The 12,676-nt window shown below is 34.2% G+C and overlaps 1 protein-coding gene across 2 annotated transcripts in view; it reads left to right on the top strand.

Moving 5' to 3' along the window:
- The window catches only part of LOC150107373 (DDB1- and CUL4-associated factor 10 homolog), a 186,511-nt gene that overhangs the window by 163,252 nt on the left and 10,583 nt on the right, over positions 1 to 12,676 (top strand). For both annotated transcript variants that reach the window (XM_090391238.1, XM_090391239.1), the window contains one exon: positions 9,642 to 9,851. In XM_090391238.1, the coding sequence (XP_090247364.1) occupies positions 9,642 to 9,851 (210 nt within the window). The remainder of the gene's footprint in view (positions 1 to 9,641; positions 9,852 to 12,676) is intronic.

The raw sequence follows: 12,676 nt of genomic DNA, 5'->3' as shown, positions 1-12,676 counted from the left end.
AAATATATGAACAGATGCAGTTCAACATCCATTCAAAGTCCAGCTTCAGAACCAAACGAACGAATTCTTCATCCTCCTCTTTCATTCCATCTGTCTTAACATCTGTAGTAACCTTGCTCATCAATGCATACATCAAGGACTACAACCTTCAACTGTTCCAGAAACACATTAATAGGTCCCTTCTTTCTTCTTGACCATTTCCCTTTCCCCAACAGCACTGTGGATAGATGGAAAAATAGTTTTATTTTGCATAAGTTTTGCAATCTCTTATGGGCTGCCAATATTTAAAAAAAAAAAAAAAAAAAAAAAAAAAATGTAAGCAGTAATTTAGACAGCTAGCAGTGATCACTAATGATATCATAACAGGACCAGAATAATGCTAAGTACCTTTTAGCAATGTGATAATGCCTGGATAAAAATAGTAGAAGTGGCAGTTTGAACTTGAGGCAAAGTTTTCTCAAAACTGAATTTGGATTATCTTAACCCTCCCTAACAAGCCCAGTGTGATTTATCCTATTTTTAATTTGAACTGCTGTATAACAGCTGGAGAACCAAGGTTTGGATGGGAATGGATTTTAACAAGGAACTGGAAAGAAGTCTTCATTTTGACAAGAGATCTCAGTAACTAGATTAAGCATGTATCAGAATAAGGAGAGATTATCACAGTCTAACACAAATACCTAATGGCTAATTTCGGTTCAAGAAGAAAGTTGTTTTCCATGTTTAGTTTTGAGTAGCTCTAGCATTTACCACTAAGACAGAGAATTTACTTTGATAGCAGGCATTGTCAAGTGATGTAGACAAACATCAAAATGGAGGAATTGGACAACAAGACTGATTTGTGCCTATGATTCCACAGAAGAAACAACTAAAGCAGAAGCATAGGAATTTTTCAAATCATTGGAGAAGGTAATTGACAAAGAAAAAGCTGATCCTTGTTGATGATCTAAACAGCAGAGTAAGAATTTAATAATAGACAAAGAGAAATGTTTTTGGAAAAATCTGAAGAAAAGAGCAAAGCTAGAATTAATGGTAAGTATGTAGAAAAATAAGTTTTAAGAAGAATTGGAGTCAAGCACCTTTCAAAGATATTTGCAGACGATGCAAAGTTGAGAAGAACTATGAGGAATAGAATGAATGTTGCAGGAGGACTTAAATAGACTAGGTGAATGTGTAAATGAGTGGGGCTACCAGTTCAGTGTAGCAAAGTGTAAGGTTTTAAAATTTGGGAAGCAAATGCGTGTAGTATAAGACTTGTTGGGATATCCTAGAGGAGATGAAGGATCTGGGGTGATGTTGGATAGGATCCTGAAATTTCATTGACAGTTTTGCCAAAATTGTGAAGGTAGCACAGCAGATTGTGGTCACTACGCTACACTGACATGTAGAAGTAAGGATGTTACGATTTCATTGTATAAGGCTTGATTTTTATAAGGCATTGATTGGACTGCATATGGATTACTGTACACTGATTTGGTCACCTGGTTTTCCAAAAGAATGATGAGATGTTGGAAAGGGACATTTGACTAAGGTGGTTTCTGATCTCTGGAATGTTAAGTATGAAGACTGAAGGAATATAAATTGCAGAGTCTAGTGCAGTGGTTCTCCAACACTTGTGTTCCACAAACTGGTTACAAGTGTTCCGCCTGTGAAAGATGTCACATGACACGGTTCTGTGTGTAATTGGCTACTCTGATCTTAACAACTGACTGCTATGCACGTCTTCAGTTGTTAGAATCGTTTACAGATACCAATAGAATATCGTTTACAGGTCATGCGTTTGCAGGAGGGGGGGGGTCTCTTTTACAGTCATTCAGTGATGTGTATTTGGTTTGTGTGTTGTCGTAATATCGCACAGTCCATTTTTAATGTGTATTTGATTTTTGGGTTGTCTAACATCATAGTAACGAAATGAAAACGTGATTCTGAGGCAAATATTAATGATGGGGCAAGTACAACTGGAAGTAGTAGTAATGATGCTGCTGCAAATACATCTCATACAGAAGACAGCATTATATGTAGTAAAATAAGAAAAATTAATAGGCAATATTCAGATGAATATTTAAGTTGCACATTTACATGGACCAGTGAGGAAGAATGTCCTATTCCCCAGTGTCTTGTATGCAGGGAAAAAACTATCCAATAGTGCAATGGTTCCTGCTAAGTATAATGCCAATTTACTATGAAGCACTCCGATCTTGCTTCAAAAACTAAAGATTATTTCAAGAGATTGTTGGACATGCAAGTTAAACAAGTAAAATATTTTGAAAGGACTGTTAAAATTTCTGATAAGGCACAATTTTTATCATATAAGGTAGCGAATTAATTGCTGTAAAATTAAAATCGCATATTATAACAGAGTCTCTTATTTTACTAGCATGTTGTGAAATAGTAAACATTATGTTTCCAAACAACATTTTGTTTTACAAATTGACAAGTCCACTGACATCAGCGGTAAAGTTCATATACTAGGATTCTTTCGTTTCATTAATGAAAACGAAATAGTGAATCAATTTCTATGCTGCAGAGAACTTACTGAATGTACAGCAAGACAAAATATTTTTGACCCTATTACATCATTTAAAAAATTTTTATTCGTGGGCGCTGTGTGTGTAGAAATTTGTACGGGCAGTGCTCCACCATCAATTAATGGTAGGCTCTATTAAAGAATTTGTTGCCCTTGCAAAGAAAATAAACCCAAATCTTATATCTATGCACTGCTTTTTGCACAGAGAATCTCTAGTTTCAAAAACATTACCAGCAATATTAAAACATGTACTAGACCAAGTTATAAATGTGGTAAATCACATCAAGTTAAGAACTTTAAAAGCATGCCTTTTTTTAAAAAAAACTTTGCATATCTATGGAAGCCAAGTATGAATCTTTGCTTTTGCACACTGAAATAATAGATGGTTATCCAGGGGTAAAGTGCTATTCCGAATTTTAGAACTTAAGAATGAATTATTGGCCTTTTTTCAAAATGAAGGTACAGATGCTTCTGTAAAATGTCTCCAAAATAATATTTGCTAAAATGGCATATTTAGCTGATATTTTTAATTACTTAAATGGTGTTAATACAAGTATCCAAAGGAAAAAATGAAAATATTTTGACATCCACTGACAAATTGTCAGCTTTTCAGAAAAAGTATCTCTTTGGAAAAACTGCATATCAGAAAAAAAATACAGTAGATATGTTTCCTTCGCTTTCCTTCGATATTCATTTGGCACAGTTAATACGTCGAGTTGTGAATTTTTGTTACAAGAAGAAGAACAATTATTTACCTTGTCAACAGATTGTACTCTAAAAATGAAATTCTCTATAAATAATGTGAAACCCAGCTCCTAGGAGCTGTATTACTGTTCTACATTATGAGAGAAGGTCACTACCCAGACCAGTTTCAACCTTTATTGAGGTCTCATCAGTGAGTAGGTAGACCTAGTTTAATACCAAGTTTGTAGTGAACAGAATTTACATACCCTGCTATAAGAATTGTCAAGAAGGTGTCCTAATCAATTACTAATTATATGAAGAGCCAAAGGCTTCAATTCGGCGACGTGAAATTATTTAAGTTAAGGGATATTACATCCCATATTGTTTCATAGCCAAATAAGAAACTCTGAAGAGTTTCATGCCGAATATAGAAACTATATAAAGTTCGGCGAGTCCAAGCGTAAGCAAATACCTGGATAGTGCAACACATAACCCATTTGGTAGTGCAACTCATAGCAAGGGTGGAGCAAGCTCCAATTACTGTTCTTGGTATTTACTGGTAATTAGCAAAATAATTTTTTCCATTATTCTCTTCCTATGACTTATATTTATGTATTCACAATTTCCTTTGCTTTTATTTCAAATTATTCTCAGTACTTGTTTCTATGTTCTGTAAGAGTCATATTCCAGTTGTTTAGAGTAAACTTCCAGCAATTTTGCTTTGACTATTATCTTGTAAATGTTTATTAAATGTTTTTGTTTCTTATAGTGCTTTTATTTCTTCAGTAGTATATCCATCTTATTTTGTTTTTGTCCTAGTGCTTCATATGCTAATTGTTTAATGTTTGTTTTGAATTTTTTTCAGTAACTACTTTATATCTTCCTCAATACCGATAACATTTTTTTTTTGAAGTTGCACGTTTAGTCTTGATCAAGCACTCTTATACTGCTTTCTTTTAACAATTCCATCTTAATTTTATTTCCTTGTATTTCTTTATTTTGCTTTTCACTTTGTATTTTCTTAGAGATGAAATTTTGCTCTCAATAGTCTGTGATCATTTCTATCTTTTTTACCATAATCTATAGTAAATATTTATCCTCTTATTTCTCCACATTATTTTCTCTTGACTCTTGTGATTAAAGAATGGATTTATTCTAAATTTATCTATATAAAACTGAAGCAATCTTATTCTATTTGAATTTTCACTTGTTATATTGAATCTTTGATATGTTCCTAGTACATAGTTTTCAATCTTTACATTTGTCTTCTGCCAATAAAGAAGAACTGAGAAAGAAGAAAGTAAAAACTTTTTTTGTTTTCAGTTTTTCTTCTTTGGGGCTATAGGTACTGAGTGTATTTTTTTTTTTTTAAATTAATTTTATTTTGCAATTTTTCAGCTCCTGTTTTTAATTGAAGGAATGAATGTTCCAACTTCCAGTCCTCAATGTGTTCTGTTTTCCACATTTTGGTGGTATGAAAATTCACCAGGTTATCCCCATCTCACTCAAGAATGGCAAGGAGATCAGTGTTTTAGAGACTGGTTAAAGATGATCTTGAAGTGTGAGTTACCTGAGCTCTAAGGTTTGAAAATAAGAGGAGTGGAGAGTACTGTTGTTAGCAAAGCTAGAAGAAGATTTGCTTGCTAGGAATCTTATAGTGTAGGAAAGCAGAAATTTATGATTTCTTCTTTCCTACTGCTTCTTACTTCTTGAGCCATCCACATGATAAAGAAGTTTATTTTTCTATACTTACAGTCAACTTTGCAACATGCTCCTTTAGCTGAGCAAGCCAATGTATACTTTAGATTTTTCCATTCCTTTCCAAAGGCTTGGTTTTGTTAGATCTTGAATGGGAGAATTTATAATAAAATTAATTCATTCAGGATTTAACAAGTCTAACATATCAACAAGGAGAAACTTGTACTTAAGCTATCAAAAGGATTATAAATAGGGCTATAAATACCTTTAAATGTAGAATTATAAAAGAAAACTTGTTTATTCAAATCTAAGTAAAGATTCCCAATTTGTAAATTGTAACTATAAAAGGGTACCCCCCCGAGTTCTGGACTTGTAGGCTTGTTCTCCTTGAATTCTGATGACTCAAAAATTGAAGACCCGAAAGTGCCCCCCCCCCCCCCCCCCCCCCCCCCGGCATCTACGTTGCCCAACCCTTGAGTTGTGGATTGGTAGGCCAGTTCTTGAATTTTGAAGATTGAAAGACTCGAAAGCACCCAATCCCCCGAGTTGTGGGCTGGTAGGCTAGTTCTCCTTGAATTTTGAAGACTCGAAAGTGGATCCCCCCCCCCCCTGCGTCTACAGCACCCAACCCCTCGAGTTGTGGATTGGTGGGCCAGGTCTTGAATTTTGAAGACTCGAAAGCACCCAATCCCCCGAGTTGCAGACTGGTGGGCCGGTTTTCCTTGAATTCCAATGACTCGAATTTTGAAGACTCAAAAGGGCCTCCCCTCCCCTAACACACACACACACACACACACACACGGTGCCCAATCCCCCAAGTTGAGGACTGGTAGGCCGGTTCTCCTTGAATTTTGAAGACTCGACACTCAGGGTAGCCCCTGAGTTTCAAAACGTTTCAAATAACTGGACAAAAAACATGACACAAAAACGTTACAAAAAAAAAGCTTATCATTTTATATTATAGGGTGTGTATATATATATATGCGTGCACACACACATTTGATCCTCGAACTGCACGGATCCACTTATATGCAGATATTTTTACAATAAATATACTGGAAAAATTTTTTGGAGATTATTGACAATTTGAAAAAATTTGCAGATAAACTATAGATTAGAATATTGAAAAAAAAAAAAAGAATGCATAAAATATATGTAGATACTAGTCTATTTTATCATTTACTACCATTAAATATACACAAAAATCTATTATAAAAAAAGTTATAATTTATCAAAACTTATGGCACCATTTGCAGTCAAGTGAAATGTAAACAAACTTAGATGCAGTATTAAATCTTAACTACATAAAATTACTTATTAATTAGTTAAAATTAATTAGAATAAAATTAAAATTAATGATTTATTCATTAGTGTATAGGCTAGGCTATCCTGAAGCAGTCGTATCGATTGTGCTAGGCTGCCATAAAGCAATTATGTTGCTGCATTTTCATTATTGATGCATGAATTGTTATACCTATAAATAAATTTTTTATTCTTCACATTTTCATTTTTGATGGCTAGTGTTAGTAATACGTAATAACATCTACAGTGTTTTGTATCCTATAAGACAATATTGATGTAGGTACTGACACACACACACATAAGATTCATCTTGTAAACAGATGACATAAACTTACGGCATCGATAAATACAGTATGGTACTGTAAATGTATTTTCACTTCCTAATGATTTTCTTTAATAACATTTTCTTTTCTCTAGCTTACTTTATTGTAAGAATATAGCATATAATACGTACATACCATATTTGCATTAAATACAAAATATGCATTAATCTACTGTTTATGTTATTGGGAAGGCTTCCGTTCAACAGTAGGCTATTAAGTTTTTGGGTAAGTCAAAAGTTATATGCGAATTTTCGAATAGCACAGGGCAGGTTGGTGCCCCTAACTCCCGCATTGTTCAAGGGTCAACTGTTTTTTTTTTTTTTTTTTTTTTTGCTCTGTAGACAAAACATGGAACCTTTCAAGCCACTCCAAAGCATCTAGTAAGCAGAGCATTAATCTCACACCATCTCCTACCTAAAGACAACCACAAACATTCATGCCCACAGCAGGATTCAAACCAGGAATTGTAACCTGTTGCTGGGAGAGTGGATTATGCTAACCTTAGAATAGTGGATACCTTAAAATATTGTTAACACATATGAGTAGTGCATCCAAAACCTCTCCAAAGCTGTATGATATACTGTCCAGAAGAGGAAACTTCAGTTACTTTTATCGGTGCCATCTGCTGAACTGGCTGGCACCATTCCTCCATTTTCCTTCAAACCCATAAACACATAAGTAGTAGTAGTCTGCTGCTAATCAACAACCATTAATTTTCCACCTCCAAATATGCTGAACCAGCTTCACATTTTCTTCTTTCATACTTTCTACCTGTGTGCCATGGAGTTTCCTCAAGGACTGCGACCTTCAGTTGTTCAAAAAACATGTGCTTCTTTCTTGGGTGATATAGCACTTATGTGCTATAGGTTTTGCAATCTCTCGTGTGTATGGGGGGGGGGGGGGGATTGTGCTTTCTGTTGCTTATCTTTAATTGTTTGCTGTCATAATGTGTATGTTGACAGAGAGAGATACACTGTTACTTTAAAATTAAAGACTTTACATATAATATAAAAAAAAACCCCGCTTTCATGTGGGTGTATAATGAACACTTCATCAGAAAGAGCATGCAGTATATAAAGAATTATCCCAGTATTGCTATTAGGTGGCAGACTAGCAAATGAAAAAAAAGGAATGTTTTTTGTGCATGTGTCTGCCAGGAATTTGCTATAATCAAAGGCACCTTTTTTAAGAATGGAATGGAATGGCAATCCTTGAAGTGAGAAATGTTTTCAGAAAATGATACTGAAGAATGAATACTGAAACATCTAAGAAAACAAGAATTCTGTGCACACTGTGGGGGAAAAAATTCTCTTTTGTTCCACTTCTAAAGACTACCTACCTTTTACAGGAACATTCAGAATGCATAATATACTGTGCCATTGAAAATTTATTTCTTTAGTCAGACTGGAAGAAACTAAGAGAGAGATCTGTGAACAGAGGACTATCAACTTTCTTTAAATCTGAAACAAATCTTTAAAACAAACTTCAGAAGACTAAAACAACTTCAGTCTTCTGATGTTGAGAAATTGCATATCTATGCTTAAATAATTTTTGCAGCATGTTTTGTCACTTTGCTTGTTCTGTTACCAGTTTGTTTGTAGATGAGAAAAGCCAAGTTAGAAGAGTGAAAAATCCAACTTGCGTTAGAATTGTTAATGTAACCTTGATTGTAAAAGATAGGAAAATTCTCCTACTAAGGATTTAATAAAATTAAATCTTTATTATTTATTATATTTTTTTTTATAAGATTTATTTATAAGATTTTTAAGATTTATCAGATATAAGATTTTTTTTATAAGTTTGTTATAAGAGCCTGTGTAGCTCAGTGGATGTGGCGTTTACACACCACGGCGCTTGGCCGCATGAAGGAAGACTTGGTTTCGAGTCTAGTCGGCGACTAGAGGAAATTTTTCTAAGCCTTTTTTCGACCGGTTCCCGAGTTAGTCGATCTCTGGCATGGGCAAGCGGGTTTTTCGTCCCGTAAACTCAAGAAAATCGACTGTAGAACCCACATTATTTCAGACATTAAATATATTGTGTTAGGGTTAGGGACCACGAGATGGCGGCACATTTGAGCCGTCTCTCTTCACTGTATACCGCTTAATTAGTGATAGCCTTGGGCCATCTATCTCTGATTGGTACCAGTGGAGATTGAACTGCTCACTCAGTCTCCAAAAGTTAGATAGGGCTAAATGGCCTCGCCTACTCCCCGTATACGGGAATAAAATGCTGTTAGATGATTTTTTTTATTATTTATTATTTATTATTAGAATTTTCACCTGTGTATTGCCAATACAAAAAAAAAAAAAAAAAATGGAATAGCACCATGACAGTTTCGCTTAAGCTTTTGTAGTGTCATTCCTATTTTAAAAAGGATATGAAGAAATTCTTTCACTTATGGATGGATATGAATCAAGTTTCTTATCTAAGTGATGCATAGTGTATCTGCTCATTAACAGTGAGAGATCATTTTTACATTTTTTTAACACAAATTTTGTGTTTATTTTCATTGCTTCAGCCAACTCGTTCTAGTTTCATTAGAATGAGCTAGTTGTTAATACTGTTAGCATTGTTAACAAAAACCTTCTATTAAAGGTTTTTGTTATTATTCTTTTTATTTTTACATAATCTGGAAATGTTGCTCTAGAGACCAAACATGGAACTTTTTCAAGCCACTTCAGGCCTCCAGTGAATGGGGAGTGATCTCTCATCAGATGATGAAATTCATCTCCCACCTAAAGACAATTGTCATTTATCTTTGCCCATAGTGGGATTTGAATTCACAGCCTGTTGGTTGGAGAGCATGTATATTAACTTCTTGGCCAACCAGCTTGGCTATTTGTCAGTTTTAAGTATAACAAAATAACAGTTGAAAAATTTCTCTTTTTTTTTAAGGAAGAGTACAATTTTTAAAATTCCTAATTTAGTGTTCTATTTAAGAACTATGATTGATTTAGGTTTCTTTCATTAATATAAATACACTGTTGTATTTATATTAATGTAATTATAATTAATGTGTTATAATTGCTTTGAATAATAAAGTACTGATTTTGTATTCTCTTTCTTGGTATAAATAGCAATTGTTTTTTCTCTCTCCTGTTTATTAGCCTAACATGTACCGCCTGATGCAGATTGGTAATACTCCATTCCCAATTGGTTATTCGTTTAATCATTTATTTAAATCACAGCGAAATCGTGTTGAACTTATATCAGATTTTCCTCAAGGAAATGAGACAGAAGTGATATCTTCTCTTCAGATTCACCCTTATGCATGGTGTGCACTGTCTAGAAATACTAGCAGTGATGAAAATTCTGAGGTAATATTAAATTTCATCTTTTGATTCATAGGTTAATTTTATAACTTGATGGAGCAGTTTATCTAAGAATTAATGTGATTTTATAATTTAAGATTTAATTTTTACGCCAAGTGGCAGGAAATGACAAACAGTATAAAACAGGTTATATGTTGTTTGTCAGGTAATATTTGTACATTGAAACAGAAAACTGCAATTTTAGAAGAATAATGGAACCTGTTAATAAGTCGAGGTCTTAAACAAATGGCTTTTGAACAAGTTTAGGATCAGTATTTGCATAATCTTAAGAGTTCAAATAATATACTGGCTATTCAGTTTTCCTACATAAGTTTTTGAAAGGTCTGTTCTCACCTAGAATCTGATGTCATTTGGGAAAATGTCTATACATGCATTCTATTGCATAGTATTCCTGCATAGCTGGCAGTGTACTGAAGAATAAAAGTCACAGGTGACACTGATCATAGAATATTACTAGGTAGACCAAAAATACTGACTAACAGGAACCAACACTCCTTGAGAGTTATTGTTTATTTCATTGTACGGTCAGGCCATCCACTTGGAAAAATCTGTGTAGTAACAATTAAGAACTCATATTTCCATGGTGTGAGAAGAGCTGCATTCTGTTAACCTTCACAGATGAGCAGCAACAGCCTAACTTTAACAATAAATTCACATTGTCGATTGGTATGGCACATTCAAAGCACATAAAACCTGGCCGTAGAGTAACAAATTCATCTTGTGGATCAACAAGTTATGCTCTTCTGCTCTGGTGGATGTGTTGAAAATGCTTTTAACCTCTAAGTGTTATGGTTGCAACACTGAAGTTTGGAGATTACTGTGCATTTAAAATGAGTTGTAGTTACTGGAATCATGACTGCTATTACCCAATGCCGATGTTCTGTACACTTGTGCACATCTTACGTTATGACAGTTTATAATTACTGATTTCTGGCATGGAACATTATCATATTTTAAGGATTGGGTTTTGAGGATGATTAGTATCATTAAAAGTTATTATAATGTTCCCAAAAATTTATTAGTATTCTTAATACATTAAAGAAGTTGCTGCTGCCTGAGGAGGGACTGGTTATTAATTTTTGTCAATAAAAAACATATCTCATTATATCTGCATATACCCCATGACTTTCATAATGTAAATGAAGCTGCTGTGAGTGGCTGAATGGGTGCTGCTACTTTACTACTAACAGACTCTGGATTCAAAGTCCAGTACTCTCCCAGGCTCAAGCATTATTAAAAATGTGCTGATTTCCTTATGGTAATGAAAAGAAAGCTGGATTATTATTCTTGTATAGGCACTTCCAAGTCTGAATACAATACATCATACAATGTATTATACAATACACCAATACAATCTATCACCTCACTTTGAACCCATTAACAAACAAAGTGCTCACAACTGACACTGGCAATCCATTCATTCACTCTCCAAATGAAAAATCCAGTCCTCGTACCCCTACTAACCATGCCTTTACTCAACTTTCAGGAATGATCTCTTGTTCTGTACCCTCTAGCCAAGTTCAGAAACATTTCCTCCTGCATCAATCCTATAAAACCCTTTAAGTAACTTAAATGTTTCTATCATAACCACTAATCATCTTGGTTGCTTGCCTCCAAATCCTCTCCACCACTTTCTCATCACCAAGAAATCTAGTTGATCAGACATGAGCACAGTAATTCAGATATGGATGTATCAAAGCCTTATAAAGAGGAATAACAGCTGGTTTATCTCTATTTGTTCTTCAGTAGAGCTACCTTAGCAATATATCCTCTAAACTTCAACTCCCTGTCTACCATCACTGCTAAATCCCTAGCTTCATCTATTTCCTGGAGTACACTTCCATCAATGTGATACACCTTATAATAGATTTATCCCAAGATGCATAACGTTACATTTCTCCACATTAAACTGATACCCATTATCTTTTGCCTATACTGAACAGCCTATTGAAATCCTTCTGTAACCTCTCCACATTGCTGATTAACTATTAGTCTACATCTCCGAATCAAAAAATTAGAACAATCAAAGAAAATGTGTTGAATGATTTGCAATTCTAATTTATTGCATGGAAAATAATTATTAGCAAATATGAATTAGCATCATCTAAATCTACGTACTTTGTAGATTATATAACCATGTAAACACATAAAAATGTAATATAAATTATAAGAAAACTTATTTGAAAACATTCCTAAAATTAGAATAATTTTAATGTGGTTCAAAATATTAGAACATTCCACATTTTTCCAATTGGTTTTGAGGAGAACATAGAAATAGCATATATATTTCAGTAGCTGCGGGACTGACTCATATGAGGAATCATTTGTGTGTGGATTTCAGTCAATCATTTGCTAAACATGGGTCAAATGAGTGACATAGTTTCATATGGTGTTTCTGCACAAAGAAGACCAAACTCAACAGTTTATAACTAAGGAATTGAAAAGTTCTCAAGCAAGCATGAGTAGAGTCTTGAGAGAGCATTCTAATAATGGAGTTTTCAAAATAATCACTGCAGTAGGGATCGAAAGGTAATAGAGCTAATCTCAGGTGGGATGGTTGCTTAAACAGAATGGGAGAGGAAATATTAGCAAAACAAGTGTTCTCTGCCAGGTTGGTAGGAAAAAGACCCAGAGGAAGACCAAGATATTTCTGGATTGATACAGTAAAAAGTGCCTTAGAAGATAGAAATATAAGATCTGATAATGTTGGAGTCTTGACAGGTAACAGACTGATTTGGAGGAAAATTGTAGATAGGAAGTTAGTAATGATGTAATTTTTCTTGTAGTACTATCATATCCTGTACACCCCT

This window comes from Typopeltis vanoorti, chromosome 4 (genome assembly GCF_054136105.1).
Source record: "Typopeltis vanoorti isolate ZY-2024b chromosome 4, IOZ_Tvanoo_1.0, whole genome shotgun sequence".
Lineage (NCBI taxonomy): Eukaryota > Metazoa > Arthropoda > Arachnida > Uropygi > Thelyphonidae > Typopeltis > Typopeltis vanoorti.
This window is presented reverse-complemented; position numbering and strand designations above follow the sequence as displayed.